This window comes from Bufo bufo, chromosome 3 (assembly GCF_905171765.1).
Source record: "Bufo bufo chromosome 3, aBufBuf1.1, whole genome shotgun sequence".
In the NCBI taxonomy this organism is placed as follows: Eukaryota; Metazoa; Chordata; class Amphibia; order Anura; family Bufonidae; genus Bufo; species Bufo bufo.
In genome coordinates, this window is record NC_053391.1 from 445,021,887 (window position 1) to 445,043,907 (window position 22,021).

The 22,021-nt window shown below is 40.6% G+C and overlaps 1 protein-coding gene across 2 annotated transcripts in view; it reads left to right on the plus strand.

Annotated features, from left to right (window-relative positions):
• The window catches only part of CCDC138 (coiled-coil domain containing 138), a 62,039-nt gene extending 40,663 nt beyond the window's left edge, over positions 1–21,376 (plus strand). Inside the window, exons 9-14 of one of the 2 annotated variants that reach the window (XM_040425070.1) lie at positions 3,507–3,647; positions 11,784–11,900; positions 11,999–12,176; positions 12,953–13,129; positions 17,585–17,723; positions 20,638–21,376. In XM_040425070.1, the coding sequence (XP_040281004.1) occupies positions 3,507–3,647; positions 11,784–11,900; positions 11,999–12,176; positions 12,953–13,129; positions 17,585–17,723; positions 20,638–20,809 (924 nt within the window). In that variant the 3' untranslated portion in view covers positions 20,810–21,376. The other variant, XM_040425071.1, reaches the window with a different exon arrangement.
• Positions 21,377–22,021: the final 645 nt, after the last annotated feature.

A 22,021-nucleotide genomic window follows, 5' to 3' on the forward strand; every position in this document is an offset into this window, starting at 1 on the left:
GCTGAATGCGTCGCCTTTAAAGAAAAAGGGGTTGACGGATGCTGTAATATCTACGATGTTGTTGAATCGGAAGGCTATAACGTCTAGAATTTATTTAAGAACCTGGAACGCTTTTTTGTCCTTTTCAAATAATTGCCTTTCTCCAGACATTCCTCAGGTTCTAAGTTTCTTGCAGGCGGGATTGGATAAAGGTCTCCGACCTGCAACGCTCAAGGTACAAGTCTCAGCGTTAAGTGCCTTTCTGGATGAGAAACTGTCAGACTTCCCGCTCATCAAGCGTTTTATAAAGGGGTTTATAAAACCCTTTTATAAAGGGGTTTATAAAACCCTCATACAGCCAATGCATTCCAATACAGAAGTATTGGAATGCATTGTAAAGGATTAGATCTCCAAAAGTTCAAGTCCCAAAGTGGGACAAAAAATAAAGTAAAAAAAAAAGTTTAAAAAATAACGTTTTCCCCCCCAAAAATTAAGTTTCAAGTAAAAATAAACAAAAACGTCATTTTCCCCAAATAAAGTAAAAAAAAAAAATTGTTAAAAAAATAGGGGGCGGGGGGGGGGGGAAAGTATAGATATTGGGTATCGCCGCATCCGTATCGACCGGCTCTATAAACATATCACATGACCTAACCCCTGAACACCGTAAAAAATAAAAACTGTGCTAAATAAACCATTTTTTTGTCACCTTACATCACAAAAAACAAGCGATCAAAAAGGCATTTGCCCACCAAAATAGTACCAATCTAACCGTCACCTCATCCTGCAAAAAATTAGCCCCTACCTGAGACAATCGCCCAAAAAATAAAAAAAACTATGGCTCAGAATATCATTTTTTTTGTTTTAAAAAAGCTGTTATTGTGTAAAACTTACATGAATAAATAAAAAAGTATACATATTTGGTATCGCCACGTTCGTATCGACCAGCTTTTTAAAAATATCACATGACCTAACCCCTCAGATGAACACAGTAAAAAATTTAAAATAAAAACTGTGCTAAATAAACAATTTTCTGTCACCTTACATCACAAAAAGTGTAATAGCAAGCAATAAAAAAGTCACACGCACCCCAAAATAGTGCCAATAAAACCATCATCTCATCCCGCAAAAATCATACCCTACCCAAAGTAATCGCCCAAAAACTTAAAAAATTATGGCTCTCAGACTATGGAAACACTAAAACATGATTTTTTTTTTTGCTTCAAAAAAGAAATCATTGTGTAAAACTTACATAAATAAAATAAAAAGTATACATAATAGGTATCGCCGCATCCGTGACAACCTGGTCTATAAAAATATCACATGATCTAACCTGTCAGATGAATGTTGTAAATAACAAAAAATAAAAACAGTGCCAAAACAGCTATTTCTTGTTATCTTGCCTCACAAAAAGTGTAATATAGAGTAACCAAAAATCATATGTACCCTAAACTAGTACCAACAATACTGCCACCCTATCCCGTAGTTTCTAAAATGGGGCCACTTTTTTGGAGTTTCTCCTCTAGGAGTGCATCAGGGGGGCTTCAAATGGAACATGGTGTCAAAAAAAACTGTCCAGCAAAATCTGCCTTCCAAAAACCGTATGGCATTCCTTTCCTTCTGCGCCCTGCCGTGTGCCCGTACAGCTGTTTACGACCACATATGGGGTGTTTCTGTAAACTACAGAATCTGGGCCATAAATATTGAGTTTGGTTTGGCTGTTAACTGGAAAAAAAAATATTAAAATGGAAAATCTGCCAAAAAAGTGAAATTTTGAAATTGTATCTCTATTTTCCATGAATTCTTGTGGAACACCTAAAGGGTTAACAAAGTTTCTAAAATCAGTTTTGAATACCTTGAGGTGTGTAGTTTATAGAATGGGGTCATTTTTGGGAGGTTTCTATTATGTAAGCCTCGCAAAGTGACTTCAGACCTGAACTGGTCCCTAAAAATTGGGTTTTTGAAAACTTCAGAAAAATTTCAAGATTTGCTTCTAAACTTCTAAGCCTTGTAACATCCCCAAAAAATAAAATATAATTCCCAAAATGATCCAAACATGAAGTAGACATATGGGGAATGTAAAGTAATAACTATTTTTGGAGGTATTACATTATATTACTATGTATTATAGAAGTAGAGAAATAGAAATTTGGAAATTTGCAATTTTTTTCAAATTTTTGGTACATTTGGTATTTTTTTTATAAATAAAAATTATTTTTTTTTACTTCATTTTACCAGTGTCATGAAGTACAATATGTGATGAAAAAACAATCTCAGAATGGCCTGGATAAGTCAAAGCGTTTTAAAGTTATCACCACTTAAAGTGACACTGGTCAGATTTGCAAAACATGGCCGAGTCTTTAAGGTGAAATAGGGCTGAGTTCTTAAGGGGTTAAAGATGCTTACCTACAAAACAGTTTTTCTTGTAGCAAAAACAACTGCTAGAAGGATTGGAGAAATCCAGGCGTTCTCTCACAAGCCTTCATATCTTACAGTCCTGGACGACCGCATAATTCTCAGGCATTGTCCTTCCTTTCTTCTCAAAGTTATCTCCAAGTTTCATTGTGAGCAAGAAGTTTTGTTACCTTCCTTCTGTCCATCTCCAACTACGGAAAGAGATAAAAAATTCCACGACTTAGACGTGAGAAGGAGCGTGCTATCCTACCGGCACACCTCCAATATCAGGGTCCAAATAAAGGACAAGCGGCCAGCAAATCATCCATAGCAAGATGTATCAGAGATGTTATTGCCTCTGCTTATATCCAGAGAGATCTTCAGCCCCCTTCTGGAATAAATTCTACTAGAGCAGTGTCATCTTCATGGGCAGAATCGACTTCAGCATCTCTAGACCAGATCTGCAGGGCAGCCAAGTGGGCAAGCCCTATGACTTTTTTCAGTCATTATAAATTGGACATTCTCAGGAACCAGGACTTGGCCTTTGGCCGCAGAATCCTTTCTGCTGTGGTCCCTCCTTAGTACTAATTACTCTGTTAATCCTCCTGTAAGTCCCGTTGTGGTGGTGCCGGGGAAAAGGGTTAGTTACTCTTACCGGTAATTAAGTTTTTCCAATAGCCTCCACAGCGGTAATGGGATTTCCCTCCCTTTTTTCCTTTTGCCTTCTTCAAATGATGTAATTTGTTGATGTTAATACATATTTTTTTTCTTGCATCACTTCCGTGCCCTCTCTTATTGACTGAATAGGTAAGGGGGGTTTCCTGTCCTGGGGGCGGGGACACCCTCCTGTAAGTGCCGTTGTGGAGGCTATTGAAAAAACCAATTACCGGTAAGAGTAATTAACCCTTTGCATTACCAGTTTTCTTCAAGATTTAATTCTGTACTTTGCCATCTTGTGCAGCACAAACACCTCTTGGCAACAGTTCATGTTAAAATTCACCTCCTTAAACAATTTTCAACTCTTCCGATCCTTGTCTGCAAAAGCTACATACGTTGTCTGTATAAATTTGCCTAATTTACTCTTTTGATGTGCAAAGAGCACAGATGTAACCGATAACAATTTGGCTGTCCGACAGGTTCTTAATAATATGCAAGCATACAAGCTCGTAACTATTCTTATGGATTGGCTTTCTGCATCAGAAGGTAATGGAGGCCGATACAAATCATTATCCACGGATAAATTACCCACAAACTATTTTCAGGAGCAGTGTGCCAAGGTATGTGTGTTACAACATTTCGTAAGGCGCTCTTTCAGAACTTCAATAAAGCACTAGCTAAGTAATTGTGTTGCATACCTTCAAAGGCTTGCACTTTTCCCTCAGCAATTCCATCATTTATGTTGCTTATTTTAACATTGCTTTATCTTGCCATCATATGGGAATATGCAGCTGAGATAAACACTGCCTGGCCAAAAATAAAAAGGTCACACGCTAATATTTAGTTGGACCGCCTTTAGCTTTGATTACGGCACGCATTCGCTGTGGCATCGTTTCCACAAGCTTCTGCAATGTCACAACATTTATTTCTGTCCAGCGTTGCATACATTTTTCCCCAAGATCTTTTATTGAGAGGTTTGGACCACTGAGCAGTCTTCACCAGTACATCCCAAAGATTCTCAATGTGGTTTAGGTCTGTGGTGGCCAATCCATCTGTGAAAATGTCTTTCTTCCCGAACCGCGCTTTCACAATTTGAGCCTGCCATTGTCATCTTGGCATATGCCCGTGCCACATCCATTGATGAAATAACCTGGTCATTCAGTATATTCAGGTAGTCTGCTGACCTCATTCTTTGGGCACATAACGTTGCTGAACGTAGACCTTACCAAGTGGGTAGCTCTTACCTATTTGCTTATTTAAATCCATGTGATGACCTTTTTTTGGCCAGGTAGTGTATATGTTAGGCCTCTTTCACACGTCGGTAAATTGTGGATATTCATAAATATACATACAGTGGATATAAAAAGTCTACACCCCCCTGTTAAAATGTCAGGTTTCTGTGATGTAAAAAAATGAGACAAAGATAAATCATTTCAGAACTTTTTCCACCTTTAATGTGACCTATAAACTGTACAACTCAATTGAAAAACAAACTGAAATCTTTTAGGTGGAGGGAAGAAAAAATATAAAAATAAAATAATATGGTTGAATAAGTGTGCACACCCTTAAACTAATACTTTGTTGAAGCACCTTTTAATTTTATTACAGCACTCAGTCTTTTTGGGTATGAGTCTATCAGCATGGCACATTCTGACTGGCAAGATTTGCCCACTCTTCTTTGCAAAAACACTCCAAATCTGTCAGATTGCGTGGTCATCTCCTGTGCACAGCCCTCTTCAGATCACCCCACAGATTTTCAATCGGATTCAGGTCTGGGCTCTGGCTGGGCCATTCCAAAACTTTAATCTTCTTCTGGGGAAGCCATTCCTTTGTTGATTTGGATGTATGCTTTGGGTCGTTGTCATGCTGAAAGATGAAGTTCCTCTTCATGTTCAGCTTTCTAGCTGAAGCCTGAAGGTTTTGTGCCAATATTGACTGGTACTTGGAAATGTTCATAATTCCCTCTAGCTTAACTAAGGCCTCAGTTCCAGCTGAAGAAAAACAGCCCCAAAGCATGATGCTGCCACCACCATTCTTCACTGTGGGTATGGTGTTCTTTTGGTGATGTGCAGTGTTGTTTTTTCGCCAAACATATCTTTTGGAATTATGGCCAAAAAGTTAAACCTTGGTTTCATCAGACCATAACACCTTTTCCCACATGCTTTTGGGAGACTTCAGATGTGTTTTTCAAAATGTAGCCTGGCTTGGATGCTTTTCTTCGTAAGAAAAGGCTTTCGTCTTGCCACTCTACCCCATAGCCCAGACATATGAAGAATACGGGAGATTGTTGTCACATGTACCACACAGCCAGTACTTGCCAGATATTCCTGCAGTTACTTTAATGTTGCTGTAGGCCTCTTGGTAGCCTCCCAGACCTGTTTTCGTCTCGTCTTTTCATCAATTTTGGAGGGATGTCCAGTTCTTGGTAATGTCACTATTGTGCCATATTTTCTCCACTTGATGATGACTTTCTTCACTGTGTTCCATTGTATATCTAATGCCTTGTAAATGTACCCTACTCCTGACTGATACCTTTTAACAATGAGATCCCTCTGATGCTTTGGAAGCTCTCTGTGGACCATGGCTTTTGCTGTGGGATGCAACTAAGAAAATATCAGGAAAGACCAACTAGAGCAGCTGAACTTTATTTGGGGTTAATCAGAGGCACTTTAAATGATGGCAGGTGTATGCTGACTCCTATTTAACATGATTTTGAATGTGATTGCTTAATTCTGAACACAGCTACATCCCCAGTTATAAGAGGGTGTGCACACTTATGCAACCACATTATTTTAGTTTTTTTTTTTTTCTTCCCTCCACCTAAAAGATTTCAGTTTGTTTTTTAATTGAGTTGTACAGTTTATAGGTCACATTAAAGGTGGAAAATGTTCTGAAATCATTTATCTTTGGCCTCATGCACACGACCGTAGTTCAGGTCCGCATCCGAGCCCCAGTTTTTGCAGCTCGGATGCGGACCCATTCGCTTCAATTGGGCCGCAAAAGATGCGGACAGCACTTCGTGTGCTGTCCACATCCTTTGCTCCATTCCGTGGCCCCGCAAAAAAATAAAATAAATTAGCATGTCCTATTCTTGCATTTCTACAATGGGCCGTCCGTTCCATTCCGCAAATTGCAGAAGGCACACGGGCGGCTTCCGTTTTTTGCGGATCCGCGGTTTGCCGGCCGCAAAAAACGGAACTGTAGTGTGCATGAGGCCTTAGTCTAAATTTTAATTTTTTTTTGCAGCGCAGAAACCTGACATTTTAACAGGGGTGTGTAGACTTTTTGTATATGTAAGTTAATTTTTGTTAGTACTAGGTTAGATAGGCACTGCGTGCGTGGGTCCTGCACCTGCTGAGCGCTGGTCAGTAGTGTCAATTACTGACAGCATCTGCTCAGGTTTAGTGTTTTTTTTTTTTTGTTTTTTTTTTGCCTTTTTATTTTTTTTGCTTTTTATTCTACATTTTTTTCTTATATTTTCACTTATCTCACTTATCTTTTTCTCTTTTCTTTCTTCCTCTTTTTTTCTTAATCATAAATTTTATTATAAATTCATTACAAGCCCCCTCACATGTTAAATAGTTACATACACCCCCCTGACACTTTTCATTTTACACACACCAATAAAAATGTCCCATTCATCCCAGAGAATGTACTCCGTTGAGGAGGCATACGCCATCCTTACTTCTGAAACGGAGTCTGCAAGTGAAGGGGAAGAGGATGACACATTCCTCTACTCCATCATCATCGTCATCCGGTGATGAGGGACCCTCAAGGATGCCCCAAGGGAGATGAAGTAGCTTCCCCCCCCCCTCCCCTCTAGTGATCCCCTATTGACCACACCGCCTGAGGATTATGAGCCTCAAATTCCAGAGTTTGTGGGAAACTCTGGAATTCAGATTGACTGCACAGGCTTCACATAAATAGATTTTTTTCAAAAGAGGAAGGGTTAAATTCCGCAAGTACCTTCCCAGCAAGCGGGCACGGTACGGAATGAAAATGTACAAGCTGTGCGAGAGTACCTACAGGTTCCGGGTTAATGAGGGGAAAGATTCCTGGATGCAACCCCTTGAATTCCCCCCCCCCTTCCCGTCCTAGGAGTTAGTGGGAAGATCGTGTGGGACTTACTGCACCCACTGCTGGATAAGGGTTACCACCTCTATGTGGATAACTATTATACCAGCATACTACAGCAACTACTCTAAAAAGGCGACAGTAAGGCTCTCCGCCATGAGAACATCCTGGCGGTTAAGTACAAGGACAAGAGGGATGTCCTTGTACTGACCACCATTCAAACTCACACCAGTTCCCCTGCCTTAGTGCGAAGTACCACTACCACTGTCAACAAGCCAGACTGCATCCTTGATTACAACAGGCACATGGGAGGGGTTGATCTGTCTAATCAAGATCTGAAGCCCTACAGTGCCATGCATAAATCTAAGGTGTGGTACAAAAAGCTGGCCGTATACATTGTACAGATGGCACTGTACAATGCGTACATTTTACATCGAGCTGCATGCCACACAGGAACTTTCCTTCAGTTCCAAGAGGTGGTCATCAAGGCCCTAATTTTCCAAACTCAGGAAGGGGAGGGCCCGAGTACTTCAGGAGGTCATGGTTCCCGTGTTTTACCAGGACAACATTTCCCTGGTGAAGTCCCACAAACAGCGAAGAGGGGAAAGACCCCAAAAAGATGTTGGGTTTATTACAAAAGGGGAATACGAAAAGACACCTCTTATCAGTGCGACACCTGCCCAGATAAACCAGGCCTCTGCATAAAGGATTGTTTCCGAACCTACCACTCATCCATGGATTTTTAATTTAATCCTTTATGCTCCCTGTAATATTTCCACTTTATATCTCTGATTTAGTCCACCTTGCTGGCATATCCACTTTCCAACAACCACTACATATTCTTTTTTTATTTGAGACAACTGTTAGGTCAAAAGTGCCCTTTCCATCCCTAAAAATGTTCGTACGGGGGTGCTCTTTCTGAAATCGGGTCACTTCTTGGGGTTTGTTTTATTTCTGGGGACCTGAGGAAATTTATTTAATGCGACATGGCAGCTAAAATCCATGTCTGTTTATTCAGGCCTGCAAAAACCATATTTTGCACTTTGCCTCTAGAGCCCTGCTGTGCGCCCATACAGCAAGCTACAAGCACATATGGGGTGTTTGCAAAAAAGGGAGAAAATGTGGAACTTATACTGGGGTGCCTTTTCTCCTTTAACCCCTTGTGAAAGTGAAAATTGGGGTCTGCTTGTAATTTTTGATATTTACAAATATGTGCTTTGAAATCCTTTCTCTAGTATTTCTGCTTCCATGAGACACCTGTTTGCTAGTAATTTTTCATTTTTACAAGTGTGCCATTTGAAATGCTTTCACAAGTTTTCATAGTTTTCTGTGAGTCACCTGTTTGTTGAAAAGTATCCTTTCTACCACTTAAAATGTTCGTATGGGGGTGCTTTTTCTGAAATGGGGTTACTTCTTGGTGTTTTTCATTTCTGGGGACCTCAGGAAATTTATTTAACGTGACATGGCACCTAAAATCCATGTCTGCCAATTCAGGCCTGTCAGCAAAATTCATATTTTGCCGTTTGCCTGCTGTGCACCCATACAGCAGGCTACAAGCACATATAGGGTGTTTCCTGAATGGGGAGAAAATGGGTAACACAACCTGAGGGGCATTTTCTCTTTTAACCGCTTGTGGGGAAAAAAATTGGGGTCTGCTAAGTAATTTTTTATTTTTTTTCACAAATGTGTCATTTGAAATGCTTTCTCAAGTATTTCTATCTTCTGTGAGACACCTGTTTGCTGAAAAGTACCCTTTCTACCACTTAAAATGTTTCTACAGGGGGGCTTTTTCCGAAATGTGGTCACTTGGGGTTTATCATTTCTGGGGACCTCAGGAATTTATTTAATGCGACATGGCACCTAAAATCCATGTCTGCCAATTCAGGTCAGCAAAATCCATATTTGACTCTAGAGCCCTGCGATGCGCCCATACATCATTTTTTGAGCACATATGGGGTGTTGGTGTATTCGGGGGGAAATGGGGAACAAAATGAGGGGTGTATATTGTCCTGTTACCCCTTGTGAAAGTGAAAAATTTGGGTGTAAAGCAACTTTTTCCGGAAAAAAATTCAATTTTTCATTTTCACAGCCAAGTGTTTCCTAAATCTGTGAAATGCCGGTTGGGTCAAAGTGCTCACTACACACCTTGAAATATTCCTTGAGGGGTGTAGTTTCCGGAATGGGGGTAACTTTTTGGGGGTTTCCATTGTAGGGCCACCTCAGGGTGTCTTCATATGCGTCATAGCTCCCAATTACCATTCCAGCTAAATCCGCTCTCTAAAAGCCATATGGTGCTCCTTCCACTCTGAAGCCTGCTGTGTGCCCATACATCAGTTTTTGAGCACACATGGGGTGTTTCTGTAAACACCAGATTCAGGGTAATAGATTTTAAGTTTTGTTTGGCTGTTAACCCTTGATTAAAATGTAAAATCTGCAACAACAAAAAAAGTGAAATTTTGAAATTTCCTTCCCATTTTCCTTTAATTCTCGTGGGGCACCTAAAGGGTTACAAAGTTTGTAAAATCAGTTTTGAATAGCTTGAGGGGTGTAGTTTCTAAAATGGGGTGATTTATGGATGGTTTCTAATATGTAAGCCCCAGAAAGTGACTTCATAACTGAACTGGTCCTGAAAAAATTGGGTTTTGGAAATGTTCAAAAAGTCATTTTCAAAATGATCCAAACATGTAGTAGACATATGGGGATGGTAAAGTAATTACAATTTTGGAGGTATTACTGTCTATTCTAAAAGTAGAGAAATTGAAATTTGCAAATGTTTCCAAATTTTTTGTAAATTTTTTTTTTTTTTTTATAAATAAAAAAAATATATATTTTGACTCATTTTTGCCACTGTCATGAAGTACAATATGTGACGAGAAAACATTCTCAGAATGGCCTGTATAAGTAAAAGCGTTTTAAAGTTATCACCACATAAAGTAACATGTCAGATTTGCAAAAAATGCCCTGGGCAGGAAGGTGAAAACTGGCCCGGGGTAGAAAGGGTTAAAAGTCCACTTTAGATCACTTCTGCAGGCTGAAGGACAGCTACAACAGCTCTTTACTGTGAAACCTAACATCACTGTCAGTAAGTTCCTAAACCAGTGTTCCTGGAGTTGAGAAACACCGGGGTTCATTTACTAAAGACAGGCATTTCCACACCAAAATACTGCCAGAGTAAAATGCAGACTATTTAAGAGGCTCAAGTTCTTAGTAAATTTGTCGCAACTTTGCTGTCTGGGTGGCAGAAACTGAAATCTGAGGTGGTGTAGATTTTAGCTATAATTTACACCCTTATAATCAATGTGTTGGGCCGTGCTGGTTCAACTAAGCTACACCAACTTTCTTAAAAAAGTGATCAAAAAAATCTAAAAGTTTTTAGCAAAATGCTATTTGTGCAACAATATGTGACTTTTGTACTCGTACACATTTTGTAAATGCCCATACTGTGTGAGTGGAGGGCTTGGGGGCAGGTAAAGCTGAACTCTTGTATTAAGTGACCTTTGGTTTTAAAGGGGTTTTCACATCTAATAATGTTGTCGCCTATGACTGAGTTATGCTATAACATATCAGGGCTCGTGCAAACGACCGTATGTATTTTGCAGTCTGCAAAACACGAATCTGCAAAAAAATACGGATGACGTCCATGTGACGTGTGTTGCATCCAGTTATTTTTTTGCGGATCCATTGTAACAATGCCTATCTTTGTCCACAAAACAGAAAATAATAGGACATGTTCTGTCTTTTTTGCGGAATGGACTTGTGGACATACAGAAACGGGAATGCACACGGAGTGATTTCCATTTTTTTGCGGACCCATTGTAGTGAATGGTTCTGCACACGGGCTGCAAAAAAAAAATACAACTGACACGGGGAAAAAAGAATAGATTTGTGTGCATGAGATCTTAGTAGGCCTATTTCAAGAACCCACAATGACCAGGAGACTGATGTAACCAGTCCTATTGGCTCTCTGCACAGTGGCGCCACCAGACATCCGCTATGCAGGGAACTGCAACTAGGCCCCTATTCAAGTGGGTGTTCCAACTAGTGCTGCAGCTATCGACATTTTTGGAATCGAGTATTCTATGAATTAATCCAGCGATTAAAGAACGTTTTTCTTTATAAAACTCATCAGCCCCCCAGTGCCATCAGCTGCCCCCCAGTGCCACCATCTCCCCCTACTAGCCATGTCCCCAGCGCCACTGAAATAAAATACTTGCCTCTCCTGTAGGGGCGCCGCTCCACAGCTCCTCCATCTTCTTTTCCGTGCGCTGCACTGTTGTCCTGGCGTCAGACAGCGTTGGGTCATAGTGTGCGCATACGTGCACTATGACCTGACGATGTGTCAGGAGGAAAGTGCAGCATGGTGCGGGCCAGCGGGTGACCACGGATCGGTGAGTAATAGCAAGCGCTTTACTCCCACTCCGTGGTCACATGACACAAAAAATTAGCATCGAGGATTTTTTTGTGTCGAATTACTCGATTCAATCGAGTAATCGTTTCACCCCTAGTTCTTACGCATCGCTGTGTAGGATAAGCAGCAATCTGCGAGCACTGCTGCTCCTTTATTTTGAAGATCGCAGAGGCAGGATCTCTTCTGTTCAGTAATTGATGGCACATTTTAGCTATATGCCGGAAAGCTCATTTATGTTCATTTTTAGCGCAGATGTTTCTTGCTTTTTTTCCAGATTTTACCTGTTATTGTTGAGCAATTTCAGTGGATGCCTTTGGTGAATAGTAAACTGCATACTTCCTTTATGAGGTTTGCATATTGGACGTTGAGGCAACTTGAAAACCGAACACAGGTTAGAAATTATGCTTTGTCAGTATATTGCTGGGAGCCATTAATAATTGCCCAAATCAATTACAGTTGATTTATTATTATTATTTTTTATGACCACAGTCTACTTTGATCTCAACCATAAGGCGCCTTGGTGAGGAGACATTTAAAGGAATAGTTTATCATCCTGGGGAGCAAAGTGTGTTGGAAGATAAGCCAAGATCTGTAGCCTTCTTTAAAAGCAACAATTTTCCATTGAGATTCATATCAACTCTCGTGATACTTAAAACTGTTACACAAGGTAAGGTTTATTACACATGGGGTATTCTCACCTTGACGTTTATGGCATCTCTGAGACCCACTCCTATCTTAAGAACAGGACCCCATTGCAATGATTTGGAAACCAGATGATAATGTGCGGCTCTCTCCATTCCCTCTCTCCCTTATGAGACTTAAGAAAATGTTTGGTCAAATTTTCGTTACTGTTTTAAAAAAAATCCCACATCAGTAAATGTAGAGAGATGTGCAACCTGCTCTTCATTCACGGCAGCGTATTTGGACATTTATGACATATCCTCTGGATATGCCATAAATGTCCAGATGGGACAACCTTTTAAGTTATGCTTCTCAAACTTCGAGGTGCCCCATATTGTTTTTGAGACAAATCTGCAAAAGGCAGTTTTGATCATATGCTGATCATTGCACATGGCTTTCCCTGTCTGCAGCATGATCCAATTTACCTCATAATGACCCCTTTTGTGGTTATTTTAATGATATGAAATATAAATTGAGCAATATTTGTCATTTTGGTGTGGACGTTAACTACTGATGAGGCCCAGTTTTCCTGCTAATGAGACCCCAATTGTAGAAGGCTGAGAAGCCATGATCTACACAGTTATATTATATGAGCGGTACAAGGCCACCAAGCTCATTAGTAAGCCTCAGCCCCTCTGAAATATGACAGTATCAAATTCAAAAATCATTTTTCAATTCCTTTTTTATAAATATGCAAATCAGTTTGTGTATGAAACCATTCCTTAAAAAAATGCTTCTAACTTTTCCCGACTCATATTCTAGTGGACTACCTTGCTCAGGCATTGGATTCGCTTTGCATGGACCTGAAAAGTGATGAGGGAAGATCTTTGTTCTTGGAGTATCAAGCAGTACCCGTGGTTGTAGATCTTTTACATGTATCAAGCAGGGGACTTATTTCCATCATCCTCGATATTTTACTTCAACTATCAATGGAGACAAGTAAGTAAATAAGTAAATAGTTAAGATTATATTTAAAGGGGTCATTGAAGACTACAAATGGATCTGATTGTTCTCCCAGGAATAGCAAACTCTTGGCCATGCCACTCAAGTACATGGGTCTTAGCCGTTTCTGGAAGGAGGGCAGACACTTTTATAGTCACATCAAGCCAAAAGGACCCAGAAGACTGTTGCTGGACAGTCTCTCATGAACAGGGTACTTCGGTGCAGACTAAGGCTATATGCACATGACTGTGTGTGTTTTGCGGTCCGCAAATTGCGGATCCGCAAAAATAAAAACAGATGATAAAAAAATTATAAATTAACTCGCCTCATCCTCTTGTTCGCGCAGTCGGCATAGTCTTCTTTCTTCAGCTTTCAGGACCTGCCAAAGGACCTTTGATGACGTAATCGCGCTCACCACATGGTGAGCGCAGCGACGTCAGCACAGGTCCTGCTGAATGAAGATAGAAGATCCTTCTATCTTCATTCAGCAGGACCTGCGCTGACATCACCGCTCTTACCACGTGGTGAGCGCGATTACGTCATCAAAAGTCCTTTTGCAGGTCCTGAAAGCTGAAGAAAGAAGACTATGCCGGCTGCGCGAACAAGAGGATGAGGTGAGTTAATTATTTTTTTTTAACCCCTCAAGCCACATTTTAGTAAGAATTCTGTATTAAGAATGCTATTATTTTCCTTTATAAGCATGTTATAATAGAAAATAATAAAATCTACAGAACACCTAACCCGAAGAAGTCCGGGTTCAGGTCTGGGTACCACATTCAGTTTTTTATCACGCGCGTGCAAAACGCATTGCACCCGTGCGATAAAAACTGAACAACGCAATCGCAATCAAAACTGATTGCGCGGGTTTCCCGCAATGCACACGCGACGCATCCTGAGCAATTCCGGGATGCCCGTGTGCAAGAAGCCTAATAAATACATATTTCATGAGTCTTAATTTTGTTTGAAAAAACATCCTCCTTTAAGATGAAACACAAGATTCCTTTGAAGTGTGTAGGGCAGGAGTCTGCTGAGATGCCAGCTTGCTCCATACCCCCTCTCTTATTTGTTATCTTTTATCCCCTTAAGATTAATGGATATGCTAATGATTATCGGAAAACTGAACTTGGCGTGACTTTTGTAATTGCACAACATTAGTTTTTAATCAAAATCTTTTTTTTCCCTTTACGGTATTTTCCCTGTCATTTGATCTGCTGCCAGTGAATATAAACTACAATGCATATATAGAAAACGTATGGGCGTTAAGTGTAATAGAGCTTATGTAAAGATCACCTCATACTATGAACACCTCTGTTTATAGTGGCATTTCCAACATATCTTCAGGAAAGAGTTCCTTCATTTTTCTTGGGGGGGTCCTTACAGTTACATTTGTTCCTGATCTCTTCACACATCTGGACAATTCAGTCCCTTGGTTTTCTATTACAAAATGACACAATGTGCCATCCGACCCATGTGTCTGCTTTGGAGAAAAAATTAAATCTTTTTCTCTTGCAGGCAGAAGTGTCTCTTTTCTACTGTCATGCAAATAGTTTGGTGTTCACTTGCGGTATTAGAAGACCAGTTATAAACCGTTTTCTTGACTTAAAGTGACTCTCTTGGTGTTCCCATGTCACGGATCTTCTTTCTGTTGTCACATTATGGCCACCGACTTCTTAGACTACCCATTGATCGTCTGAGGCGCTCCTGGATGTGCTGATGACTTTAGCACTGTGTCCATCCTTTGGATTCTCCTGCAGGATCCTTAGCTTTGATTCCAGGGCTCCATCAGAAGCTGCAGCAGCAAAGTCTGAAAAAGCTCTGGAACCAAGGCTGACTTGATGTTGCAGGGGAATAAAAAGGATGGACACATACCTGAGTTCATCAGCGCTCATCTGTCTAGGAGCAGGAGGGGGAGTGTCTCAAACTCCCAACAGATAATCTAAGAAATGGGCATTTTGTGACAACACATTGGGGATCCTAAATTGGCGCATCCATGGCAGAGGGGTCCAGGAGGGAACTTAGTGATATTGTTCTATGTTACCTTTCATAGATCAAATTTTATACCCTAGACCGGAAAGTTGTTTTAAAGGGATTCTCAGAGATTTTCATATTGATGGTCTATTCTCAGGATCAATATCTAATCATTGGGGAGTACCTGCACCCCTGCCAATCATCTCTTTGAAGAAGCTGTGGTGCACTTGTGAATTCTGTGTCCACTTCTTTGTCCCATAATGTCACGTTCATTAGTCACAAGGCGTAGACGCAGCTCAGTCCCATTCAAGTGAATAGAGCCGAGCTACGGTACCAACCATAGCCGCTTTACAATGGACAGCACTGTGTTTGGTATGCTGTGAGGAGGCCACGGCGTTCATCAGAGCACTGTGGCCTCTTCAAACAGCTGAGGGCTGCCAGGAGTTGGACGCCTGCTGATATGACAGTTATGACCTATCCAGAGGATAGATCTCAATATTAAACCCTGCATTCCGCTGTACATATACGGTGCACTGATTAGGCTGCCCGCTCGATCGGTACAGGGGTTTTCTGTTACTGACAGCCAGACCCCTTCTATAACAGTCGGTACTGGTTAAAACTCTTATGCTGGCGGATAACTTTTTCTGCCGCAGTCAATGCTGGGGTTTACAGAGCTTCTAATTTTCAGATAAGTAAGCAGAGCAGTAAAGTAATTCACATTTATCCATGTCTTTGCGCTTTGGGCAGTGTTTTGCTGCATATAGCGTTTGTTTGCCTTTGCATTGAAATAGCTATCAGACGCTCAAAATTTGTAGTCCCATAATTTTTAAGAAGTGTTTTATAAAAAAAAAAAAAGGTTTCAGTGTAAAAAAATAAAGCCCCCTTCCCCTCATCTAGCCATTTGCTTTTTTTTTTAAATGGACTTATTGGGTACTATCGCATCTGTAACAACCGGCTCTATAAAAGTATCACAGGATCCACCCCGTCAGGTGAACGCCATGAATAAATAAAAATGGTGTCAGAGCAGCTATTTTTTGGTCACCTTGCCTTCCAAAAAAACATATTGATCAAAAAATCAAGCATATCTGTGGATAAAAAGCAATTTTCACTCTGCACAACCTGCTGTGCATTCATTTTTGTAAAACACTGTTGGGTCAAAATGCTCACTACACCTCTCAATACCTTGAGGGGTGGAGTTTCCAAAATGGGGCCACTTTCCATTTATTTCACCCCAGAGCCTCTACATTTGTCAGCACAAGATGCATAAATCACCACATTTAAGCACATGGTGCTCTTTTACTCCTCAGTCCTGTTGTATGTCCAGGCAAAATATTAGGACCCACATGTAGGGCCTCACTTCTTAGGGGTTTCTTTTTTTATGTCGCCTCAGAGCCTCTGAAGTTGTCGGCCAGTACTGTATAAATCACCAGTCTAGATCCCAAACGCACATAGTTCTCGTTCTCTTCTGAACCCTGCAGTGTGCCAATACAGCAGATTACAACCACATGTGAAAATGAAACATTTGAGGCTAAAACTACATATAATTAAAATACAATGTAATTTTTTTATTTTATATCCTGAAAAAATTCTATGAATCACCTGTGCTCAAGCCAGTCACTATACCCGTATTGTTATTACAAGGGGAATGCAAGTAGTTACTAAAGCAGACATGTCAGGAGAGGTGACAGGTCCTCTTTAAGTTGCTTATTGACATCATTTTTGTCTGCTTATGCTGTGTTTTTCATCGGGATATTGTAAAAGTCTGTGGGTGCTTGTGAACCGACCTCATTGGTGTTTTGTTCCCCGGGGAAGGGTAGGTAGCGTTGGATTTCTCTAGAAAATCTTTTGTTATTTTCCCCAAGAAGAACACCAGAAATGGGGAACAAGCTACCAGCAGATGTGGTTGGGAAATAGACAGTAAGTGAATTTAAACATGCCTGGGATAAACACATGTCTGCCCTAAAATAAGTGGTAATACAAGGGCAGACTAGATGGACCATGGGGTCTTTTTCTGCCCCCAGTCTTCTCTGTTTCTAAATGTCCAGTAGCTGCTCATCTTCTCCATAGAAATAACAAGGAGGGTTTGTGTGTGATAACTGCTGAGCTGATAGGACAGCTTCTGTCTAGTAACACATTCTCATGGCATATTAGTGACACTGGCCATATTTATGCATATTTTTACCACGTCGTGCAACATATTTATTAACTATTTGCACCAGAATTTAGAGCCATTTATGGCAGGAAACTGGCGTAAATGAAGATAAATTTGTCAGGGTGACTGGCCATGCCTCCGTCTAAGACGCCGGTCTTAATAATGTGTCCCATAGTTTGTGATATTTTAACACTACTTTTCAGGCGCAAAAGAGATGATAAATCTCCCCCATGGAGTTTCAGCCTTTGGCAATATTCTAGCTGTAACTTGTTGGTACCTGTGGGCCACTGTCTACCATTTCCTTTTATTAATATTGTTTTTGTGTGTTGCAGGTTTTTTGCAGCCGTTCCTGGAGTCGTGTAGCACTGAATCTTTTTTTAGTACGTGTGCTGCGTTGCTTAAAGATCCCAAAGCTGATGTCCAAATACTGGAAAAATTAAGCATTGTTTTGCAGAAGCTCTCTAAAGTGAGGTAAGAGGGTGGAGGGGGAAGCTCCGGGTGCAGCCGGTTAGGTGAAATGACTGAACTCCTGGGATGCATATATCGAGATTTCAGACCAAATAAGAAGAAAGTAAAATTAATCTGGGGAAGGGGGCTGAAATTGCTCTCCATAGACAGCATGGAACTCTCTGTGAAGTTATAGTCCGATGGAATTTAGCTATAAATTGAGGGTGAAAGATAAATTCAGGAGGCAGGGGGTGAGAAAAGTGGCTTATAAGTGAAGAAAGAGGCCTTTCTTTCTAAGAAGATATATTACAAAGTTTCTTATATTCAGTTGTACTATTGATTTGTGCAGAATGTGTTGAAAGTACAGGTTCTTCTCAAAAAATTAGTATATTGTGATAAAGTTAATAATTTTTTGTAATGTACTAATAAACATTAGACTTTCATATATTTTAGATTCATTACACACAACTGAAGTAGTTCAAGCCTTTTCTTGTTTTAATATTGATGATTTTGGCATACAGCTCATGAAAACCCCAAATTCCTATCTCAAAAAATTTGCATATTTCATCCGACCAATAAAAGAAAAGTGTTTTTAATACAAAAAAAGTCAACCTTCAAATAATTAAGTTCAGTTATGCACTCAATACTTGGTCGGGAATCCTTTTGCAGAAATGACTGCTTCAATGCGGCGTGGCATGGAGGCAATCAGCCTGTGGCACTGCTGAGGTGTTATGGAGGCCCAGGATGCTTCGATAGCGGCCTTAAGCTCATCCAGAGTGTTGGGTCTTGCGTCTCTCAACTTTCTCTTCCCAATATCCCACAGATTCTCTATGGGGTTCAGGTCAGGAGAGTTGGCAGACCAATTGAGCACAGTAATACCATGGTCAGTAAACCATTTACCAGTGGTCTTGGCACTGTGAGCAGGTGCCAGGTTGTGCTGAAAAATGAAATCTTCATCTCCATAAAGCTTTTCAGCAGATGGAAGCATGAAGTGCTCCAAAATCTCCTGATAGCTAGCTGCATTGACCCTGCCCTTGATAAAACACAGTGGACCAACACCAGCAGCTGACATGGCACCCCAGACCATCACTGACTGTGGGTACTTGACACTGGACTTCAGGCATTTTGGCATTTCCCTCTCCCCAGTCTTCCTCCAGACTCTGGCACCTTGATTTCCGAATGACATGCAAAATTTGCTTTCATCCGAAAAAAGTACTTTGGACCACTGAGCAACAGTCCAGTGCTGCTTCTCTGTAGCCCAGGTCAGGCGCTTCTGCCGCTGTTTCTGGTTCAAAAGTGGCTTGACCTGGGGAATGCGGCACCTGTAGCCCATTTCCTGTACACGGTGGCTCTGGATGTTTCTACTCCAGACTCAGTCCACTGCTTTCGCAGGTCCCCCAAGGTCTGGAATTGGTCCTTCTCCACAATCTTCCTCAGGGTCCGGTCACCTCTTCTCGTTGTGCAGCGTTTTCTGCCACACTTTTTCCTTCCCACAGACTTCCCACTGAGGTGCCTTGATACATCACTCTGGGAACAGCCTATTCGTTGAGAAATTTCTTTCTGTGTCTTACCCTCTTGCTTGAGGGTGTCAATGATGGCCTTCTGGAAAGCAGTCAGGTCGGAAGTCTTACCCATGATTGCGGTTTTGAGTAATGAACCAGGCTGGGAGTTTTTAAAAGCCTCAGGAATCTTTTGCAGGTGTTTTAGAGTTAATTAGTTGATTCAGATGATTAGGTTAATAGCTCGTTTAGAGAACCTTTTCATGATATGCTAATTTTTTGAGATAGAAATTTTGGGTTTTCATGAGCTGTATGCCAAAATCATCATTATTAAAACAAGAAAAGGCTTGAACTACTTCAGTTGTGTGTAATGAATCTAAAATATATGAAAGTCTAATGTTTATCAGTACATTACAGAAAATAATGAACTTTATCACAATATGCTAATTTTTTTTAGAAGAACCTGTATAAGTGATAAATACAGTTGCAGAGATGTTTCTAAGTGTGTTTGCAGAGTCTGCAACTGAAGTATTTTAAGCCAATTTAAGACTGGGCCATTTAACCCCATCCCCCTTCCTGACTAGACACATTTCCTGTTTCTTTATAAACCAGGGTTTTTTTTTTTATTTTTTTGGGATTGGTTGTATAAATCATTTTTGCCTTTTTTTTTTATTTTTTTAAATTTTTTTATACATCGGGCTTGATTCTTATCCTTATGTTTACATTTTTTGGGTTTTATTTTTTATATCTGGTAAAAATGTAGGAAAAAAATAGTATATTTTTCACATATTTGCATTATTTTTTTTATAATAGCACAAAGTGCAACCATAATACTTTTTTTTTACAAAATGATTGTTGTTTTGATGCAGGGGGATATATGTATGGCCCCCAGCGATCACATGATCAGCGTTGTAGCTTCCTGATCTGTATGCAGAGGTGGACATTTATCAAATCTGCTATGCCAGTTTTGTGGTGTAAAATGTCACCCAACAATGTAGCTTGCAACTTTTGGTGTAATTTTGCGACATTTGGCAACATTTCGTGGAGTGCAAAGTTGGTTGGCATTACAGATTAGAACACTTGTTTAGAGATACTCATAGAAACCAATAAGGGTGCTGCCTTCATATTCCTCTGAAAAATGAAATGCAACCTGATTTAAAATTTTTTTTTGCTATGGTCAACTGCTCTTTCTTGCACTGGTTTCCATAAATGATCCCTACGGTCATCCTCAGAATCTCCCTTTCAGCCTCCTGTGGCTTATTGTGTTCTTCCGATTAAAGGCTTCTTCTGACCTTATGACATAAGCAGAACCTAACCCTCAATATACTGTATTAATCTGCCATCGGATCACCTGAAGCTCACTGGTCTGCTGCATCAAAAAAAGAAACAACCCAATGTAGCTTCTGCATATTTCATAGATTTTTCTTTCTCTTTCCCAGGAGTAATAAGAAGCTTTTTGAAATTTACAGCATTCCTCAAGTGATCCAAGAGTTGCAAAGGACAGCAAACTCAGATCACGCCTTCCTTATCATTAACTTAAATTCCATCCTCTTCCACTTGGGCTACGCAAGGACCAAATCTCTGTCACCCACCGCCAGCATTGATCATTGATGTTGAATAGGAGTTTTTGTAGGAAGAGTGTGTATATCCTCGTGATTGTGTAAAGTATGCTTACTCTTTACGGAGTGATGTATCCTTGCAGTTAGGCTCCATTTACATGACCGTATTTTTGGTCCGCATCCACATTTTCTGCTGATTGCACACAGCCTCTTTCATTTCTATGGGTCCGTAAAAAAAAACAGACTGTCTGCATCCATATGTCGCAAAAAAGATAGAACATGTCCTATTCTTGTCCATTTTGCGGACAAAAATAGGCATTGTTAAAATGGAATTCACTGCTACTGAAAATGTATCACTGGTATACATCTTAATTATAGATAATTCACTGAAAGGTGATGGCACTAAAAGAATAAACTTTATTGATGCGTTATTTAAAAACGGAGGAAATGAAACACGATTACAACTAACAAATTAAGTAAAAATCATCACACAACTAAGGCTACTTTCACACTCGCATTTTGGGCGGATCCGTCTTGGATCTGCAAAAACGGATCCGTTACAATAATACAACCGCATGCATCCATCATGAACGGATCCGTTTGTATTATCTGTAACATAGCCAAGACGGATCCGTCATGAATGCCATTGAAAGTCAATGGGAGACGGATCCGTTTTCTGTTGTGCCAATTGTGTCAGAGAAAACGGATCTGTCCCCATTGACTTACATTGTGTGCCAGGACGGATCCGTTTGGCTCAGTTTCGTCAAGCGGAGACCAAAACTCTGCAGGCAGCGCTTTGGTGTCTGTCTCCAGAGCAGAATGGTGACTGATCGGAGGCAAACTGAGGCATTCTGAGCGGATCCTTTTCCATTCAGAATGCATTAGGGCAAAACTGATCTGTTTTGGACCACTTGTGAGAGCCCTGAACGGATCTTGCAAACGGAAAGCCAAAACGCCAGTGTGAAAGTAGCCTGAGCAGTATTGCCTGCCGTACCGACTGGGACTGGTAGTCCTGATCGGATAATTGGTGCGAATGTACAAAAAAGCTGGGTAGGTGGAATAACCCAATAGGTCTGAGAAGCCCGGTGGCCAGTAAACTCACAGCAGCTGGAGCATAAACAGCCTAGACCTGACTGACCACAAAACTGACCACAAAACAAAATGCAGGGTATATTGGTCAATTGATACTAATGACCAACCCAGCAAAAAAAAAAAAGGGCTCTCCGAAGACTGCCCCAGCATTACTGAAACTCCCACATACAGC